Here is a 22,531-nt window from a genome sequence, read left to right as displayed (position 1 = left end):
GCAAAATAACCCCCCAAAAATAACATGACCTACAAAATAAAGCAATCAAAATGTAGCTACTTGATTTACGCACTTAGCAGAGATATTAAATGTGCGTGTCAATTCTGCATCTGATGTCATTTTAGCTTTTGCATGCTAAGTGAGCTAACTAATAATAACTAAATTAACTGATATGATATTACGTTTACAGTGTACAGCAAGCTTTTTTCACTGTAGCGCCATGTGCCGTATCTGGTGGTTGGCCCTCAAGAAAGCTGCAAAAAGTATATACTGATACATAGTTGTATCCAGTTCTGCACCAAAATTTAATTGCTTTTCTCTGGGTCATGTACAATCTCTGGACAAAGTTCAGTCCACAGAGATGTCCCACAGCATCAGAGGGATCTCATTGTTCAAAGGTATCAGTCCGGAGAAGGGTACAAAAGAATTTCCAGGCATCAAATAAATATGGCCCAACAGTGACATTGCCAAGAACTGTAAAGATGAGAAAAAGAAGTGGTCAAAAAGGAGCTGTAGGAATTTCAGGGTAGTTTCTGACAGAAAAAAAAACAAAATCCAGGTTTCACTCTCTCTAACTGCGGCCATGCGACTCCCCTCTTAAAAGTTTCATGAAAATAAGGTAATTGCCGCAGTTATCCATAATAATGACTGCAAAACTTAGGAAGGGTGTTGATGACCTCATCAATCTGTGGTGCCTGTTTAGGAACCTGTCTTTGTTTATCTTCAAATGCACACATTGATTACAATTAGCACGAGCATGCTGCCTTAACTGTTTGATGACTAATTACTGCCTAGAGTGCTCGAAACAATCACCATCGACATGTTTGCGGCGTCACATGAACATCTGGTGGTTTGAGTTTTGGTCCCGTCTGAAGCTTCCCCAGAATGTTGTTTAAAAACAATTTGGGAATTTCCAAATGCTCCACCGCACAGTTTATCACTGTCATGCTGTTTAGCAGAAACGGCGACCTCGCTGGTAAACACTCGCATGTACTCCCACAATATCTGTCACGTGTGTATTTTGTGGCACTGGATGCTTTTAATCACGAGCCAGTAATGAAAACATACAGTAGCACACTTCACTACATGTAGGCATTTGTGTTAATGCCGCACACCGTTTTATCAAAATGCATGTTCCACTGCCTTCTACCCCTGAAAGTCAAAGTTGAGACTATCAAAGTGTGGCACCTTTGTCTAGCGCTCCACACTGTGTACTGAATTATAAATGAATCAAGCCTGAAGCAAGGCAAAGATGCATGGCCATTGTTAACATTCTCTGCATAACTCATTTGCTCACCATTTGTAAATTTTCTATTCTTTCATTTTGTGCTTGAGGGTTGTCACACTAACTGGACGGCTTGATAAGCAGGGTTGATGTGGAAATATGCGGATTTCGACAACCACAGTTAAACAACAACAGGTAAATTGTTCACCAGGGCAACCAAGTTCCAATAATAAATCCGTTTTTATTATTAAAGTTAAATATCAACAAAAACACAAAGGAAAACTTGGCTCCTCGACGGAATTTAAAATAAACATATTTGTTCTATACTTAAAGAGCGATCGCACACATACATGCCAGACTTTTGCCTTCTGGATTGTCATTTAATTTATTAATTGATGATGACTGTGATAAACAGCATTAGTATCAATTTGGTATTTTTGTACACACACACACACACACACACACACACACAGTCGTGTCATTGAGCTACTATTTATTATAATCCACATTGTTACACTGGATTACAGTGGAATCTGTGAAATTCAGATTGGAACTGATATCTTCTCCTGAGAATATTAAATTGATCACAACTGGACTGTTCTGGCTGTGTGAAAACATTTTGCTCTGCATGCCTACAACAGTCGTTCGGTGGCCTCTCTTCAATGCATATCAATAACTGTTGTTTTGCATCTCAAGAGAGTGATACCATTCGTGGTTTGGAGTGTGCCTCTAATTTAGGTGATCGTTTGTTGGGCTTCCATAACAGCACAAATTGCCGTCAACAAACGTCAAAACAACAAACGTCTTCTAAAACAACGTAACAGTCCAGTTGCGATTGATACACAGTTTTAGATTAGATTAGATTAGATTATCTTTATTGGACCCTATAAAGAAATTCGGCTTCACTGATTGTAAAATTGCACAAAATTGCAGCGTTCAAATGGCGGCTGCTTATGATGCTACCCAAGGATTCCCAAAATTTCACAAAACTTCATTTTAGCGAGTATGCAAGGGTTAATCTGACAATACACTAAGAATAACAGTGATGGCAATGTGGAAAATGTAACGACGACCACAGAACCGTATCTTCAAGTTGTCACATGGAAGCAGGATGGTAGCACTGTCAGGGCTGTTCAGCACAATGTGTCGATAATCATCCATGACAAGAGTGTTGTAGTTAAGCAGTTAAGTGAAACTAATTTCACTCGGAGTCAAAAATTCAATTGTGGTTTCTCTTAGTGGGGAATTTCATTTCCATCAGCTCTTATCCCAACAGCTCGACTTCATTAGAATCAAAGAATGAGCGTAGCCCCTGATGAGTACTGTTATGAAAACAATGATGGCATAACAAACAAGCAAATTGTTGCAAAATTATACGTTTTCCTCAAAAACATCTGTAGGCGTCTTCCTATGTCGTTTCCGCGCCGGCTGATGTCAGGAAGATTCAGCTGAAAGTACAAGTAGCAACTTTTTTGCTTGGTGACGCATTGTACACAAAGCCACAGAAATGTCAGAAAGGCAGACAAAAGCTCATTATAAAGGAACAGTAACAGTGTGTGTGCGCGTGTGTGTGTGTGTGTGTGTACTGTATCAAAGTTGCCTGATCATGTAATCCACACAGCATACTGATATGTCCTACTTATTTTTTTGTTACTTCAACGTATCAATCATCCTTCTTTGCCTTTGAATTTGATTAGCAGAGCTTGATTATCCAGTCTCTATAATAAAAGCCCCCGTAGCAAGTGAGCCTTATTAGTAAGCGGCCGCTCGTGTCCTTGTTGTTTATCCACTCGCTGAAGGTACAAGCGTTCTTGGCAAGGAGAAAAACAACATGAGGAAGGAGCAGGAAAAAGTGTTTTTCAGTCCTTATTTGGAACACTGGCAGAGCTTTGAGAGGAGCGCGTGTGTTCATAACGTGACCGACATGCAATATCGGCTGTTGAATCAACGATCAAAGCCAAGACACCGCGGACTTGATATTTGTGGACAGCGCTAGCGCTTGAGCGTAAAAACGATCAAAACCAGTCTATTACGCCCACGCCCATATTTACGTTATCAATATAGAGCACCTTGTCGCTCCTTGCCGGACTGGCAGTGACAGATGTATATGACGGTGAGATGAATCCATTGGAAGTACTTGAGCTTGCTCCACGATGGCAACACAGTATTTTCATACGGAATGCGGTATCAAAGGTTTGTTTGTCTTTCAAGAATCGCATATGACAAAACACGGCGTGGTACATTTTCATATCTGGTGGGGGCGTTATTATTCCCTCACTTATCGCAAGGTCGTATTCTTTAAGTGGAGACAGACTAATGCACTCTCAGTAAAGCATTGTTTAAAATGTATTTTTTTAATACAGTGGATAGCCTAGACCCTTCAAGTTGACCACCCCTGAAGTTCAACCAGGGTTTTCTAGGAAAAATATGCCCCAAGTACAAACAAACCCATCATGGGTGGATTTGGGATGCCACAACAGGAGGCGGTCGCCAGTAATGGAAAAGTGGACAAGTGTGATAATAACCACAGAACTTAAAATGGCAATATACAAAGGATTCGTTTATGTGACTGTATCACTCTGCAAACACCTTTTTGTTCCTTCCCCCTTTAAGTGTCTAAGTAAAATGAATTGAATTGTAAAGTGAATTGAACATTGCCTGTAAAGTTAGTGTGAGTATACTGTATGTGATCCAATTAAATCTACTTTTACATGATTAAGGAATGAGTACACTTTAAAAACAGTTGGGTCAAAAATGAAATGAAAAGATGATGTCGTTTTACATTATTTTAGGTTTATTTAGTTAGCTGGTTAAAATATTACTAGTTTTGAGGCTAGAACAAATTTCCTCTGCATTTAAAAAAAAAAATTAGGACAGCTGGGAAGCAATTGGGGCAGCACGATGCATGACTAGTTAGCATATCTGATGCGCAGTTCTGAAGATATGGAGCTCAGCACGGTCATTCATGTGCGGTGTTTGCATGTTCTACACACGCTCGCATGGGTATACCAGCTTCCTTCCACATTCCAAAAATAAGCATTTTAGGTCCACTGAAGACGCAAAATTGACCATAGATGTGTGAATGTAAGCCTGAATGGCTGTTGGTGAACACGTGCTCTGCAATTGCCCGCAGATGCAGTAGGTGTATCTCTCCCCCAAAGTCTAAATGGATACTGATACCTGGGAACTTCCATGGATGGATGGATGGACGGACAGATGGCATGACTGGATGAATGCATGGGTAGGTTGAGAGGATGGATGTATAGATGGATGGACGGACGGATCGCAAATTGAATGGCTACTTTTCACCGAGATTATTAAAATATATCAAGAATAATAGTGGACCTAGATGTTTAATCTGGGGTACACCTTTTAAGTCACAAAGAGGAAAACAGCATTAAAGGATGGATGGATGGACGGATGGACGTACAGTTGGATAGACTGATGGATGGATTTATGGATAGATGGAAGCGATTGTGTTTGACTTTGGAGGTTCCACTGTAATTATCTTTGCTTTAGAATGTGGAAAAAGGCCATCAAATCCCCGGTATAATATATTCTGTATGCACTGCCAAATATGAAAGACAAAGAGTTGTTTTACATTACATTCGGCAAAAGACTGTTATTAGCTCGTCAAAGGCATGTTTTTAGACAAGTGACAGATTCATCTAATAAGCGTGATGACTCACACCGGCCAGCAGTTAGTCATTTTAAAGAGATTTGCAAGTTATGAGTCCACCACATATCCAGGATAAATGACCAAATCGCACTCTAGAATAAATTAGGACCCTCAGTCTGGAGGGACTTGAAGCGGCCATCCAATGAACATTTACATCCTCATCATCATCTGCAAACTGACTGAAGGTGCAGAGACTTTTTTTTTAAATTATGTTTGTTAGACAAAACCAACATTTTTAGTTACTATTTACAGCAGATCTGAACTGGCAAATCTTTTATATTACATTGTGTATTCAATGTACAGTAAATAATAATTCCCTTTGAGTGTCATTTCAACAGTTGGTGTGCTGTATGTTCTAATATAGAGGTTTGCAGTGTATGATAATGTATTCTGTCTGTATTCCCTATTCAATTTTAAATTAATGTCCACAAATTTAAGTTCTATCTATATATGGAAGATGAGTATTACACCAGGTGTCACCAACAGGAACTCCTCCACTGCTATAGCCCTCATTGACAGATATAAACAAAGTTTACCCGAAAAGCTCTCGCTCCATGTTACATAAAAAAAAAACAATCCAAAAGCCTCCATGTCCTCCTACCTGCTGGTGTCAGCGGAGGTGATGGCAATGAGAGGCGGCGTGCGAAGCGGCAGGGTGTTGGGCCGCGGAGGAGCGGTGAACGCATCGGCCTCCGGTTTGCGGTCGAGGTACAACTGCTCGGCCTGTCTGAAGGCCAGCGGGGGCAGTTGCACCGTGCGGCACGATAGCCTCCGCACCAGGAAGGGCTCCATGCAGGTGACCGGACCCAGCTCCGGGGAGTCCGTCGAATCGTCAGACACCTAAGGAACCGGGGAAGGGCATGATAGAATAACCACAATTGTGAGGACTGGGAGAAAAAAAAAAAAGCAAAAATGAGCAAGATCAGGTAGAGAATCAATGCCAGGGTCCCTCCTGCCACTTCTTATGCAATGTATGTTGATCCACAGGCGAGCGTGTGCAACATAGACCTGACATTCTATATGATCAATGCAATCGTTCCCACTGCCATTTGCTCATGATAACTGTCACCTCGCATGAAAAAGAAATATCCAGAACCACTTGAAATAACCCACAACATCAAAGCCCTACAGACGTGTCATGAAATAATCAATTGGGTCGTTTCTCATGCTTGCTGTTGTTAACTGTCAACGCACATAGAAATAAGCAGAAAGGCTCAAAATAATCCACAACATCAAAGTCCAATCAACACCCATTGATGGACAAAGATGGCATGCAACATTCTACCGGCTAGTTATGAATATGATTATTACATTTTAGTTACAGTTGAAATGACCCAAGAAACAGGGAATCCTAATGAAGGACAAATGAATCGCAGTTACATTTCTATGTCAGGAATTTAATCAGGTTTTTTTTTGGGGGGGGGGGGGGTCTTGCCCGCTATTTTTCCCTTTTTTGATATGTACATATTTATGATTTGTTAGTTCCCAACTCCATCAATCATTTAACACAGAAACACAAGTTTAACAACATGTCTCTGTCTGATAAATTTTATTGGAAAGAGATGAAAGATGACGGAGATGAAATCATCTTTTTTGATCATCACAGCATACACACACTGTTAGTGGTCTTGCTCATGTGTCCGGGTGGGGGTGGTCTTGAATCGGGGTTCCCACAGTGACAGGTGACGATCTGAATCGCTTGGCCACGCTGTCCAGTTTCCATCCTAGATTGTGATGGATTTGGTCAGGTTGCTCTCTACTGTGCATCTGCAAAATTTGCCGAGCAGTTTACTGTAGGTGAAATTCCATTTTTTTTCCCAGCTTCCTGAAGAAGTACAGTCTCTGTTGAGCCTTCGTGATTATGTGCTGTGTGTTGGGGTCCACGTGAGGTCATCGCTACCGACTGTTTTCACTCTCTCCACCTGAGTCACACGGACGGCAAGCAGTGCAAGCTGCTCATTTTTCCGCCCTGGGTCAATAATCATCTGGTTATTCTTTACAGCATTTAAAGGAGAGATTATTTTCATAACACCAAGACACCAGCTGAGCCACCTAATTGTCTCTTCTCCACCGGTGATCAGGCCAGTCGTGTCATCAAACCTTGTTCACATTGGTGTCATCCTGGAAGGAGATTCAAGATTCTGTTGTTTTTGTTTTGTTTCAATGATTATAGCAGGCTCCCATTTGGGAGCATGGCTTGAGCCTTGACTTTTTTCCCCTCCAACTCACATCTTCCCTTCTTATGGAAGATCTCGGGGCACTTTTTAGTAAATGCCAACAGACCTTTTCGTCCTGTTTCCTTCTGCTGTTCATTGTTTTTCATGTTTTTTAGGACAGGTTGAGTCTGTTAAAGGGGAAGTCAAACCCCCAAAAATGTATTGACAATAATATGTTCTTTGCAGGCCCACTAGTCTAAATACGGTATTCTGCTTAATATTGCATTAATGGAATATGAGTTAAGCAGCAAAATCAAGAAGTTTTTATCAATATCAGAAGGCGGCTATTTTGTCACTTGCTGTTGAGTGAAAATGACATCACAGTTGCTCAGGTCTCAGTGGTAACAGGATAACAACAGGTAACAACCAATCACAGCTCAGCTTCAGAAAACAGGTGAGTTGTGATTGGTCGTTGCCTGAGCCCTGAGCAAGTATGATGTCATCTTCAGTCGATAGCAAGTGCACTCTAAAAACAGTTGGGCCAAAAGAAACCCAATTATGGATCAAAAATAGACCGATCAACTTTAATTTGACCCAACTTTCTGGGTTGTTTTATATCAAATGACCCAATTTACGACCCAAGTAAAGGATCTGACCAATATTTATGAATTATTTTACATTAAAAGACCCATTTCTTGACTCAAGTAGAGGATTAGTCCATTTTGGACCCATAGTTGGGTTATTTCTGATCCAACAGTTTTTACAGTGTGGCAAAATGGTTACCGCCAGAGATGGATAAAAACGGCTGGATTTTGCTGCATAACTCATATTCCACGAATGCAATATTAATCCGAAGTTTGTTTAGACTAGTGAGGTCACATATAACATTATTATCAATAAATGGTTGACTTGCCCTTTAAGTGAAATTTAGTTGTTCTGTACTTCAGTCATAATAAAGATATTCCATTCCTCTAAAACTGTTTTACTATACAAGACGAAGAGAAGCCAAGAAGGTGGTTGGAAGTTGCCCTACGTTTTTTCAGAGCAAGACTCAAGTGGCGGAGCATAGCAATCACGGGGCTTGAGAAACCGTGATTGCGGAGATCCAGGGAGGGGTCCCCTATGATGGCTTTGTGTAATGGCATGCCATATCTGTAAAATATGTTTATGCTTTATGTGTAAAAAATAAATAAAAATAGAGCCGAGCAACTATAAGAGTGTACACTCACACACTCATGGCATGGGAACAAAAGGTGATTCAGAGCTGCTGTAACAGCGCAATTATATGTAAGCTGCACTGGCTTACATGCCAGCAACCGATTTACATCAACTACACAACTCTAAACAGACATTGCAATGAAAAAAATAAAACAATGATAGTTGCTAAGTGCTGTATCTACTACATGTACAATGAAGTGCTCCCAGTTTGACCCTGTTCCACCAAGCACCCAAAAAGTTGCCTGCACAGTATTAGGCTAACAGTAGTTAAACAGCAAACGCGCTAATAAATAAGTTGACACAAAACTATGTAACCTGCTTGAATTTATTTCCACATAACAATCATATGCCATTAATAGCTATCTTGTATGAGGTCAGAAGTTAGACCTTGGAAATGACCCTTCTTATGGCTCTCGAAACACTGCACTCTCAAGAGTAGAGTTAGGGCATCAGATTGAATTTCCAAATGCACCCTGCATAGAGAGAAATAGCGGCCACTTCGTATTTCCAATTCTCATTTCCCGCCAAGACATGAGGGCAACACGGCGCAGTCTTTCTGGCTTTGGAGTGCTTGATAAGAACGAAGGCAGCAGGAAAAAACGCACAAGAGGCTCAAAGCAGCAACATCTTTACAAATGAAAAGAAAAGGCATCTCAAGATGACTATGAAGCAAAAAGACAAAGAACATTGATTATAGATATACAGAGAGAGTATAGATTCAAGGTTGCAGAAATGTTTTAATTTTTGAAGCAAATGTGACAAAAAAGTGACTTTAAGACTTGTGTCTCGATACAAAATCAAATCACTGTACCTTAATCTTCCATTCAGCATTTTTTTTTCATTTTTGGATGTCAAATGTTAAATATTCAATTAGATTTTATACTTAAAAAGTAAGCACACAGAACTAATACTTTCTTACTGGGTAAATAATATAGTATAAAGACGCTAAATACATTGAGGTTTCCTATGCAAGCTGTGTTTCCATTCATCCAGTCCTGCTCTCTCAATCGTTATTTCTCAGTCAAGGTTTCTCTGTCAAGGATTTTCTATGAAGCCATCTGAATCCAGCCCTGCTCTTTGCTGTTACTTAGTATTTTTGTATTTAAGACTCCTGTGTCTTGTCTGCGTTTGGGTCCGAACTCCGCACCTCACTTGACATAAAACACAGTTTAGAATTACTGAATGAAATTTGCTTAATCGAGGCCTCCAAAAAAAAGTCAAACAAAGAAACAAATGTTTCACTCGCCTCAAGGATCAAAACCCGTGACCCGCAACATGACTCAGTTATGCAAAGCTGCTGCTGCTGCTATTTTTAATATACGCTTGTGTGGCTTGCCATCGCACTGAGGTGGATTGCTTTTATTGCAAATGATAGCATGATTTCCTACGAGATTACACCTAAACGCTAAGGTAACTCAAAATGAGCCCACTAAGGTGACCGAGGAAGAAAAATAAAGTGAACAGATGACTTTAACGACAGTGAAAGCGGCTGCAATACTGAGAAACCCAAATAGACTCACTCCTTTACAGTCAAACAAATGACACATTTCTTCCAGACAGGCTCGTGATGGACTGAACTCCAGAATGAGTTGCTTTCTTTCTTCCCCCCCCCCCCTCCCCCCCCCCCCCCCCATCTTATTGAAAACAATAAACCCGAGGCTCAGATGGCTGGAAGTGGACAAGAGTTCCATTTAACGTCTTCTATTGTTTGTTTGGTTTGGGTTTCCTTTGGTAAAGTGTCCTTAGGGAGGGTAGAAAGATAATCAGTTATTTGCCTATTGAGTGCTCGCAGGAGTATCCTTGATTCAGGGCACACTTGAATACACAGGTACAAATGCACAGGCTGGAACAGCGTGATAAATTGAGGCTGATATGGCGCCCATTTATCTTGCTGCAAACCGTGCAGAGTTTTCATTTGCTGTGCATAAATAATTAAGCTTGCCCTGTTAAGCAAGGCTCAGACGTCAGCATGTACATTCCACGCTGTTCTTTTCCAGGTGATAGTTCCACACCAAGCCACGCCCCTCACTAAAAATAGACGCAATCAAATCCACGGCTCCCATTTAAACACTCAAACACACAAAAAAGGTCAAGGTTGGCTTAGCCTGAGACAATTTATTTGCTGTTGGGTCCCTATTCAGACCTTACCTTTCCAGTTAGCCCCGCAAAGCACTTCTCTGCTGGACCGACAATATTTTGAGTTAGCATGCAGTAGTTTGTGCAAATATTGTGAGACCGCCATCTATTTAACTAAACAGGCATTGATGCACAGCACCTTTAATCCACCCAGTTTTACTGATTGGTGTCTGCTTAAGATTTAAGGCCCTAATTAGTGTTCCTTGAGGAACTGCCCGTTTAATTGTCACTCAACAAAGACTACAAAAGCAAGCTTGTAAACAGCCCTTGAAGAGATTAGTGCAGAAGCTGATTTAGTAGAATTACTCTCAGAACCGTCTTTGCAAATATGATATCAATTTATCGCATTTCCTCTGGCTCGTTTTGGAATCAGGGACGAGTTCAGATCTGAGTTGACAGGGAGGTAGGAGGAATGACTGGCAAATGATTGGCAGCTCTTCAGCGCTTACACGACGACCTGGTGAATTTCTGTCAGGAATGTGCAATCTTACAACCCCCAATGTGGTTTAACAACAACACAAATGACAGGAGGGTAACCCCTGCCAGCAGACCTCCATATCTCACGGCGCCACATCATCCATGTGCAAACACCATCAATCCATCCGTTTTCTCTACTGCTTACCCTGTCAAGGGTCATAGGGAGCGAGAGCCTATCTCAGCTGACTGTAGGCGGACTACACGCCGGACTGCTCACCAATCAATCGAAGGGCTCGTAAAATAAATACTAATATTTTATACATCTATTCACACTGTCACTTAATAGGAACTGAAGCCATACTGAACGCATCATTTTTAAAACAAATTAAGACTAAATGTATGTCATGCTAGTGGCCTACGTGAACGGGTGCATCGCTGGGCTTGGAAATCTCACCACCAACATTAATGTTCTCACTGGGGCATTAGGTAACATTTTTTATTGACTGTAGAGTCCAAAAAATGACAACATCAAACCGCTAATGTTTAGTGTTTGCAACTTTCACAACATGGCAGCCAAGGCTAATATCGGCTCTCATACTTTGCATGTTATGTTACATACAGCACATGTCCCGTGCACGTTTGTGAGGGGCGTGGCTTAAGTCAGGGATGCCCAGTGGGTGAGTGAATTGAGGCTACGTTCAAATCTTGCTATCTTAGATTGGAGCACGTTGATGTATTGATTGCATTATTTTCTAGCATTAGCATACAGAGCTCAAATAAACTGAAACGCAGATAAAAAATTTAAAGCGACAACATTTTGAAACACACTCTAACATACGGACTGGGCCAGTGCAATCAAATGTTTGTGTGGATTAGCATGAGGCTCCTAGCTTAAACAGCAACACACTGTACATCTTTATCAGTCACGCAAACGCATCACAGAGCAATAACTCGCATGCTCGTGCGCATCCATCAAGATGTCACTCCTCATTCAAGAGGCCACTGCGCCGCCATTTACACATAATTAGGTGCATTACACTCACCGCCACAGACAGCGACTTGAAGTTAGGGGGACAAGGGTGCCGATTTGATTAACCTTGTTGTTTAAGCAGGTTGAAGGTAAAATGATTAATCTCGTCATCCAATGAGGTAAACTGTAATACCCCTTAACATCCTATTTGTGATAAGAAAAATGAAATATTGCTTTAATATTGCTTCATCCATTGCAGTCCTTGAGTGTAACTCGCTTGTGCTAGTCTTCCGTCCAAAGGCTTGATTTACTGAGATCCCAAATAAAAGGTGTAAATTTGCATGCTAGCTCTAACAGATTGCACACGCTGTTGGTAGGCACGTGGCACATGATTTACTAAGATTAAATTGGGTGTTCGCTCACTCTAACAGATTGCGTGCGCTGTTGGCAACAGGTGTAAAAATGGCCACAAAACTAAACTGTGGATATGAAAGGCAAGAGTTAATAGTTGAAACTACAAATAAGTAGAGTTTCAGACAAGGAGTCAGTTCTCCGGTAAAGACCGAGTCATTTAAATCGCATTGCGTGTGCGCTAAATTTTTTCTATTGACATATTCTCCTCCCACAACGTACAAACGTGCAACAGTTTAGCGTGTTTGGCAGATGCAATCCTGGTTGAGCGTCGATAAGGTCTGGCTGTCCGCACACTCAAGTTTGGGCCTGCTTTTGCACATGCAGACCTTTCGTAATCCAGACCCCAAATGTCTGAAGAGGCACTTTATGATAAGTGGGATCAGTTAAAGGTTAATTAGCCTGCTGTGACTCTTCTGCACTCTTCTGCATTTGATGTGCCATTCCATTGGCGGTGGAATTATGTTGTTTGAAATGTGGAAGGTCAAATTTGCTGCTCTACTTACAAGCTTCTGCCTTTGAGTAAACAACTTGTGTCTTTAAAAGGTATGATTTTACGTGCAGGAGAAAAACTCATGTGTAGGCTTCTTCTGCTTTTTTTTTTTTTTTTTAGATTAATGGCAGTAATCACAGTATGCCTCTGTTGTTTTGGGGGTCTTAAATGAGCTGCGCTCAGCAGTGTTAGGGTCCCCAGTGATCAAGGCTGCTGATGTAGTATGTGGCTGAGGAATATGAGTATCTATCCAGTTCAACCTTAAAGACCAAACACAAAATTTTCATCCATCCTTTTTCTGCATCCCTTTTCCTTATTATGGTTGTGGATGAACTGAGGTCTATCTCAATTTACGTTGGGCGAAAAGCAGGGTACACCATGGACTGGTTGTTAGCCATTGCAGGGCAAACAGTCACACTCATATTCACACCAACGGACAATTTAGAGTTTTCATTAACCAAGTTACCAACCATGCACGATTTGTGGATGTGGGAGGAAGACAGAGTACCTGGAGAAAACCTATGCAAATGCCACACACAGGAGGGATAGAATTTAAAGTGATAAAAACCAACACCCAAAATTTTCAGTAGTAATGTTGGGTTTAAGGAAATCGCTTACCCCAGGACAGATAACCAAAACTACAGTTTTGTCCTAGTTCAGCTGGAGAAAAATCTGCCATGCAGGATTTGCTGTTTAAAGGCCTAGCTAGAGACACCAATCCGACGTCGGCCAAATGTGACAGACGCCTACCCCCTGTGGCGTACCCCTGCTCGTTCCCGAACGCATTGGATGTACTCCGTTGTGGCGTATCCTGGACCGTGTCGACTCCTGGCTGCTACCAATCGTCAGGTCACCCGAAAAGCTTCGTCCGTGCTATTTTGAAGGTGTTTTTCCTTTCCAACAACTTGGATTTCCTCTGCCTGAGTGAGACCTGGACTGTCGCTGGTGAGTCCACCGCTATGATTCATTTACTACCGCCTGGCTGTGCTTACTTGGACGCTCCGAGGACGTCGGGGCGAGGTGGAGAAACGGCGACTATTTTTAAAAACAAATTTAAATGTAAACGATGTCTATTTACCACATCGATCAACAGCTTTGAAGCCACCTTCTTTGAAGTCGGCCAAACTACCGACCTCTAAAATACAATAAGGACTTTTTAAACAACTTTGCAAATCTTCTTGCCGAAATCGTGCTGAAATACGATCATATCCTCTTTATGGGGGACTTTAATATTCATGTGTGCTGTCCTGAAAAACCATAAAGTTTTCACAGCACTTTTGTAAACTTTTAGTTGGTTGCGGAATGTTTGGTAATTTGCTGCGATTTTGTTTTCTTCGCTCTGCAGCCCTGCAACTTGTTTCTTTACGTCTCCCGTTTTCCACAAGGGGTTTGTTTTTTGTGAATATGCTTTTTGTTTTTGCTGACGCAACCAGATCCAGACTTGACTGAATTCTGCTGTTAGATTTGTCAACAATAGAACCACAGGGGGCAAGTAAAATGGGAGGAGAACAGTTGTTGAAAGCAATTATAAATTTTTGCAGACACTTGAGGGGTGAGAAAGCGTTTCGTCACAGTTTACACAGAGGCCTCTCGCTGGATAAAATCAGTGATATTAAAAAACACACAGTGGTGGTCACACACATCCTTGAAAGCCCATGTTATAATTAGTATGTTATTGTGTTTTTTTTCTTTCTAAATTATTGCTTTATTGAGGAAGAAATACAAAGAATGCAATGTATAAGACGGTATTGCTTAGGGACATTGCTTAGGGGACCTTCTCACGCCTGCAGCCTTGACTGTTACACTCTGCGTGACACCTAAAGAACAATTTCTTTGAGTCCAGGTTCATTTGCTGGTTTCACAGGGCCTGTGTTTGGGGTTTTGGCGGCTGCGAAACAGCAAAACAAATAAATGCAAACAAGCTCCTGGTCCGTCTTTGCACAACCTTGGGGAAGCTGGATGGAAACTCAAGAGCAAATTTGTTTTTACCTTCTGATTCTATGGACCTTAATAATGCGCATTCACAACATAGTTCATTTGATTGATTTCCTTGGATCTCCATTTACAATCAGGCTGTATCATGGGAGCTTTTAATGGTTTTTAAGCTACACTTTCATGCATAATGGATGAATTAATTCATATCAAATAGATGGCGTTGTCAGCAAACAGGAAGCCATTGATGATTACCCCCCGTTATTCCTGTAGTCCTTCTGAGTGTTTCAGGTGTCAAATATTGTGGTTTGCGTGGGTTTTCCACTTTTGCACGGTACACTTAGCATTGTGGTAAAACTATGTGGAAGAATATTTGATCTGGCCAGACATGCAATTCTAAAAGCAAATAAAGCTTCAGTGTTCACTTTCCAATGTTACAAAAATTATCAAATCATTGAACCCACAAATGAGCATAATATACACCTTGAGAAAACTTTGATATTTCATAGTCTCATAGCACAGTCAATTCTCGCAAATTTTCTAGGTTTAATATTATACCCAACAAAAATATAAACACTTTAGGTTTTGCTCCCATTTTTTATTAGATTAACTCAAACATCAAAAACTTTTTCAAAAATCACCATTTCTTTCAAATATTGTTCACAAACCAGTCTAAATCGGAGAGAGTGAGCACTTCTCCTTTGCCGAGATAATCCATCCCACCCAGTGGTACATATCAATACGCTGATTAGACACCATGATTATTGCACAGGTGTGCACAATAAAAGGCCACTCTGAAAGGTGCAGTTTTGTTTTATTGGGGGAGTAGTCTGGGGACTCAAAAACCAATTAGTATTGGGTACTAAGAAAACCAGTCAGTACTAACTGGTTTTCGGAGTCCCTAGACCACCTAACCCTAACCCTCGGCAAAGGAGAAGTGCTTACTGTCACAGATTAAGGCTGGTTTGTGAACAGTATTTGAGAGAAATGGTGATATTGTGTATGTGGAAGAAGTTTTAGATCTTTGAGTTCATCTCTTAAAAAATGGGAGCAAAATCAAAAGTATTGTGTTTATATTTTTGTTGAGTATAAATTCAAACTCAGATTTTGATTATGCCAGTTTAATATTTTCCTTTTTCTTTTTTTATTCAGAGTGACAAATGGCATTCACTCGCAATAAAAGCAAACAATAGCATATAGCATAGTATAAAATAAAAATAATACATTATTGGAAGGACATCAGAATTGTTTGGTTTCTTCACTTCATCCCATCAGCACCATCTGCTCTAAATGCTGCAGTCTTGCCTGAATTTACAAGGCCCCTTCCCTGACTTCCTCTTTGGGTTTCAGACCGCAAGCTCGCCGAAGGCACTGTAATAAATATGAGAATTCGCCACCATCGCTCGGAGCCACCAGGTAACCCGTGCACAGTCTCCCGAAAAAGCGCAACTTTTTATCAGCAGTGCCATCATCCATCTCCGCCCTATGACTTTGGCAATCGACTATCTGAGAGTGAATCTTAAATAAATGCAGAGCAAAAACCAGGAGCGAGGCGAGGGAAAGTGATCGGGAAAGAAGTTAAAAAGGGGACGGGTGGAGGAGATGAATAAGAAAGATTACAATTGGAGGAGAAGTGCTCAATCACAAGCTTTGAAAAAAGTGATTTTATGCTTCGCTTTTTCTGCCAGCAGTCTCGCTGGCGGAACAATGTTCTTGAAACACACTCGCAATGAGCTTTTGTCTACAGTTTATTGATAGCTTCTTTTGTTCTCGTTGCATCTGCGATGAAGGCTTGTGATTGCGTAAACGCAATCTGAATATTTCGTGTTATTTCATAATTTCCAACACACAGTGGTGGGAAGTAAAAAAGTACAAATCATTTGTTATTCTTAAAGAGATTTTTTTAGGTATCTTATACTTTACTTGGTGATTCATTTCTTCTTCACTTCACTTCTACTACAGATATCTACTTTTTGTCAAAGTGTGCTTTTTTTTCAATCTCCGCGGATGATGACATTAAAAAAAAAAAGGAAAATAATAGAGAGAGGTAAAGCAAAGCCCATTTGAGATCTAAATTAATTCAGACCCTGGGTGATGATAAAGCAGAAAAAAATGGGACAGGAGCAACAAGGAATAAACTAAGGTGCACTGACAACAACGGCAACAGATTAAGACAAGCCATATATACTAAATCCACCGCCTTATTTACGGTAATTGAAATGTTTAATGTTGTTGGCTATAAGAAGATTTGTGGTGAATCTGTTGTCTAAAAGCTACCAACTTCTGGCCTTGAACAATTCTCTGTCTACACATATACATATATGGGCTTGCCGCTTGAGTAAAAGGAGACGTTTATCTGTCGCACCCTGGAATTTACAGCCGTGTGTGTGTGTTTTTAACAGCTTGATCTGCTGTCTCACCTGGCTGAGAATCCCAAAGGGTGTAAAAATTAACTCAGTTCGTCTGTTTGACTAGACAGAGGTCACGTTTTTCACAATACATTACTCCCATGCACAGCAAGGGAGGAGGGGGGATGATTACGGGCAGTTTTTGAAATTCTTCTTTGTCAAATTAGATTTTATCACCGCAGCTATTTTAACAGAGGTTGAGCCACGATTAGTCGCCGGTTGCATCATACACAAACAAATGCCTCCCTCTTCCCCACTTAGGACGAATAAATGCCTCACTTTTATCATCAGGGAAAAAACTAATGAGCTCAGTTCATATACTGCGTTGCTCACACCCAAATAATAAATAGTTGACTGAGGAGTTAATTAAAGTCTGGAGCCTTACCATATGTTGTAAACAAGTACACTATTAAGATAATCATTAATGATGATTCGACTTCCAGTAGACACTGATGTGATTATTACACTATATTTGTTTAAACTAAATAGCAGTTTAATGTAACCTAGTAGTTTTAGTATTAATTATTGTGTATTAATAAATGCCCAAGGCTACTTACTACCTGAAAGAATGTAGTACTTAACTCCATTTATTTATGAGTGAATAACTACAGCCTATCAACCAATATAACCCAATTTGGGTCCAAATGTGACCGGCCCACTTTTTGAGTCAATTTGACCCAACATTCTAGGTTGTTTTAACCCTAAAGTATTTGGATCAAAAAGAGACTGAACCACTACTTGGGTCAATTTGACCCAACTTTCTGGGATGTTTGTGTTTAAACAACCCAGAAAGTTGGGTAGTATTGGGTAGTATTATATAAAATAACCCAATTTTTGACCCAAGTAAAGGATCTGACCAATATTTACGAGTTGTTTTACACTAAATGACATATTTCTTGACTAAAAGTTGGGTCAAATTGACCCAAGTAGAGGATCGGTCCATTTTTGACCCATACTGCTTTTAGAGTGTCAGGATTGGAATAGAGAGACACACAAATAGCGAATAAGTCATTAAATGTGGTAGCAAGAGTGGCATTAGGGAGTGCATACAGGCACAGGGAGACCATACCCAGACAACCAATATTATGAGTTGTCCATCCCTCCGTCCATTTTCTACCGCTTATCCTGTTCGGGGTGAAGGGTGATATGGAGCTTTTTTTTGGGTGGGAGGAGGCTCGGGCAACAAATGCAGCACATTTTCTGTAATTTTGTACAAAATGTCAGTGTCACAGAACAGAAATAAAGAAAAAGAAAGAACATCCTACTTGCTATTTATTCTGACATCACGGTGTAAGGCTCTGATTGTATATTTGGTTTGCAAAGGGAAGGAAATTCACTATGTCAGCCATGAATTGAAAGCTGCTAAACTTTGACATTGACGGGAAGGTGCCTTTATCGAGCCATGAAATCTCCATAACGACCTTCCCAAGAAGAGTTCACACATCACTCTTCATACATCAAGACAACATTCTTGCTGAGCACGCTGCCAAACACCTGCGAGATTAATCACACTTTAAATGCGCTCAACAGGCTGTGAAATGAGAATGGTGGGCGGCTGGTGATGTTTTCTTTTAGATAAATAAATAAATAAATAGCGGGCCGGCTTACCTCTCTACCTCAACACGAGGCCAGAACTCGTTTAGCCAAGCGAGCAGACAAACAGACACAATCAAGTATTTTGGGACCAGATAGCTAAAACAAATGAGTTTTGGCAGGCTTATTTATTTAATTGTTTCAAATATGCAGCGGATTGCGCACCACCCACATGAATAAATAAGGAGGTAGATAAGCAGTGGCTCAAAAACAAACCAATTGGCCTGGCCAATCAGTGATATGGAGGACACTCTGTTACTTCCACTCTTTATAATGGTGTAAAATGTTAGTGAATTACCGTACTTCCTTAAATAACAGCCTTCACTGTAATAGACGTCATCTCACAATTAGTCACTAGGTGAGTTATTAAATAATGGCCTCCTTCATGCCATTTGAGGACATATAGTGCTAATTGTGGTCTAGATTGGTGTCCTCGTGTCACGGGATGACTGTAATCGACAATATTTTAATCGTTGAGATTCAGTGTGGAATCAATTGTTCTTGAAAAAATTGCAGTCTAATCAACGTGATGTCAGCTGTGGGGAGTTGAGCTACAGCCACGCAGACCTCTGCTATGGCCTTGGGCAACATTATCGTCATCTATACAACACGGCATGGGAGCAGGAGTTCAGAACTTTCAAAGAAAGATTGCCCATTAAAAATAACAATCTAAAAGTCAAAAATGCAAACTTTGGCCTGGGGGCAACAAAGAGCTTTTCCAGTTCCTAATTTAGAGTTCCCATTAGGAACAACTAAGACAAGTTAGCGGTTGGTCGTCAAAATGGAAGCGCACGCTAAAAAATATTACAGATCGGTCCACAATGTTGAGTTATTACAAGAAAATTGGACTTCTCAATATGTTAATAGTGGTGAATGACTTACTAAGACTGTGAAAAATTCAGCATATGTGAAAGTCACTGTAAAGGAAAAACAAATGTCTTTTAAATTGAACACACCACAGAGAAGAGTGCTGATAACAACCCTGTCAAATAATAAAGATAAAAATTGCCAAGTATATAAAATGAGCCTTCAAAAGTGTGAAAAATCAAGCGAGTGTCTCCACTCCCAAATGCTATGGGCGTGTCGTGTCCACAGAACGTGTGAACAATCACCCCACAAAAAAAAGACTGGTCGCTGGAAGTCGCAGTGGGGAATTCCTTGTGTAAATTGTAAATTACAGCATAAAGATGAGAAGCATTTACAGGGTGTAGCCATAGCTAGTTAGTTGACCTAATAATAATAACTAAGTAACTTGCAAATGCGTCAGACAACCACTGATGCAATTAAAGGTTCTCAGGATTTCAGGGAAAGGGGCGACTCATGGGGAAAAAAAAAATGTAATCAGGAAACACGAAATGATGAAAAATAGCTTGAGGCTCTAACTCCGCAATTTAAAACTACTTAGTTGTCAGTCTTTGCACACCTTGAGTAAACATGTAAAGTGTATTTAGAAAAATATCTCTAAGTTAACGTTAAAGGGGCTTTAAATATTTCTAATTGAAAATCATTCACTACATCCAGGGCTGCCTATATACGCCCTAAGCGCAGAGTACGCATCGTCCGTGTCCGTGTGGGGCCCATTTTCACTTGACATGTTGCATCCATGAGCACCCATGCCGGGGGGGGTGATTATCACTTGTCGCTCATGCATCGGATGTGACATTACTACATTTGTTCTCATTTAAAGGCATGAAGAACCCATGTAATGTGATTGTCAGTAACATAAACAAGTTTTTTTTTTTTTTTAAGTGCTTACATTCTACGATCCAGAGATGCGTGGAGAGAAGCAAAAGAAAACCAAGTACGTCATTCACGTTCGGCAGTAAACTCTTGGTGTTCGATGACCACTCACACAGTTTGATATTTCAAACATACATAGAAAAAAAACTCATTAAATTTATCAAACAGAATTCAATACTATGTGAGCACATTGCAGAGCGTACTTGGAATCATTTATCAATTTAGATCAGGTCAAATCAGATTCAGAAGAGCCGCATGGCAACCTAAATTTCTCATATAGCTCAGATTATTATTTTTTTCGAAGCATAAACATCAGCCGCAAAATATCGATTACTTTACAAAGGGCAATATAAATAGGGCTCCATGCGACATGATTTAGAATTGTGATATCACAATGACATGGAGCTGGGAGCCGGCAACATCAGCGAGTGATCAGAAACGATGTAAATGTGCGTGACATAAGCCAATCAGAGCAGGTTTTTCCTCTCTTCTGCGGTTTGCAAGTTGAAGACATAAAGAAAAAGTAAAAGAAACAAGAAGTAAACAATGACCGAATGAGCTATACAAGCCATGACTTGGCGTCATCTTCCCAAGACGAAACTGTTTTGACAAGATTGTTCTTACCCGTCGTTTTTCTGGTGGTTTCTGAAGTAAATGAAGATGTTGCGCAAGGTAAGTACTCAAAAACAGTTAACATGACAATCCTGTTGAATCATTAGAACAAGCTAGTGGAGCGACATGTGGAAAGCATGCATAGGCTGCCGCCGTACCATTGGCAGTTTAGTCGCTACTAAGTAGCCGTGCAGCCATCAGACCAAAGCAGCAATCACTCATGTCATTTTTTTTTGATCACCCCAACCCGTGTGAATTGCAAATGATTGCTGTTCTGCGAAAAATGTGTTTGAACCATTCTGTGGCGCAACAAAAGGTTGTGGTTGGGTCTTTAAGTCATGCAAACTATTATCGTTGCATGAGAAATGCCTCCCAGTCCGTATTTTTTTTATTTTAAATAAATGAAATTCCGGAGCACCATCACACTTTTGTGCTCAGGGCACCCAAAGGGTTATTTTTCAGTGGCAGCTCAGAAAAATAACATGCTTTACGTAACAGCTCTTGTGGCGCTCACGTCTTCAATTAGATGGGTCCGAACAAACTGCACCGGCTTCTGCTACCAAATAGTAAGCTTTGCTTCGGCACAACAAGTGCACAACATCCCCTTTTATGGCACAAAGTTAAAAAAAAAATCAATATACTGAGCAATTAAGCCCATCATTACTCAAAAGCATTGTTCACATAGTTGTTGTCAGTACAAAGAGACACGACCTGTAGAGGAGTGGTCATAAATCATCCGCCTATTCATTCCATTGTTCCGTATCATGACTGTTTATTTCCTGCAACTGTTAGTCTTCCATCTCTGTTATGATGTTCAATCTAATTTCCCAGCTCTGCTCATTTAATATCGTGTCATCCACTTTTCCTCCCATATGCCTTCCAGCTTTCACGTACGGTACATGTTTTTTTTCCTAGTTTTATTTGACATATTCAAATGCTCGTTTTTTACCCCCTCTGTTTTCCACCCATGAAATGAAATCCCTGTCTATGGTCACCTGGCTCTGTGCCCTCTCTTGGACCTCTAAGTGGCGACCAAGGCTGACTGGAGACAACAAAGTGCATTTGGCCCATTTACTCGGCGCATTTACAGGGGCTACAGTTGCATCTGTGTTGCCATGGAGATGCTGATAAGGTGACTCATGACTATTCATCAATAGCCGCGCTTGATTGGACGGGCCACCCCCAAGAGCGTCGTGAGCGGGAACGCATTCATCAGTGCGGTGCTGCGTCCCTGTGGTACCTCTGTAAGGCTGACTCCATGTTTGCATCCGAACCTGTCTTTGCCGCCTTTAATTACCTGTCCTCTTGATGTCCACGATATCTAGTAATTGACTGTCGGTCCAGAGATACAACTACTACCAAACTAGTTTTAAAAAATAAGATTATAAACTTGCTACTAGGTTGTCATTGATTTATTTGGCAACAATCACACAGTTACACGCTTGCATGGTTGCGCAGTTGGGTCCAAATTGGAATACTGTCGTGTCGGATTTAAATTGCTTGCAGATTAATGTCCTTTTTCAAGGTCAAAGTCAAACCCT

General features: G+C 40.7%; 1 protein-coding gene across 2 annotated transcripts in view; it reads right to left on the bottom strand.

The window, feature by feature from the left end:
• Positions 1 to 1,821: 1,821 nt before the first annotated feature.
• The window catches only part of LOC147173699 (3',5'-cyclic-AMP phosphodiesterase 4D-like), a 40,220-nt gene continuing 19,510 nt past the window's right edge, over positions 1,822 to 22,531 (bottom strand). The window contains exons 3-4 of one of the 2 annotated variants that reach the window (XM_086077097.1): positions 5,506 to 5,744; positions 1,822 to 2,673 (exon numbers count right to left, since the gene is read on the bottom strand). In XM_086077097.1, coding sequence (XP_085933223.1) covers positions 2,670 to 2,673; positions 5,506 to 5,744 — 243 coding nt within the window. In that variant the 3' untranslated portion in view covers positions 1,822 to 2,669. Of the gene's footprint in view, positions 2,674 to 5,501; positions 5,745 to 22,531 lie in introns of those variants that run through there. The other variant, XM_086077099.1, reaches the window with a different exon arrangement.

The sequence above is a fragment of the Leptonotus elevatus genome, chromosome 5 (genome assembly GCF_054856555.1).
Source record: "Leptonotus elevatus isolate MCC_2025b chromosome 5, RoL_Lele_1.0, whole genome shotgun sequence".
Taxonomy (NCBI): Eukaryota; Metazoa; Chordata; class Actinopteri; order Syngnathiformes; family Syngnathidae; genus Leptonotus; species Leptonotus elevatus.
The sequence above is the reverse complement of the archived record's forward strand: the minus strand, read 5'-3'. Positions and strand labels throughout refer to the sequence as shown.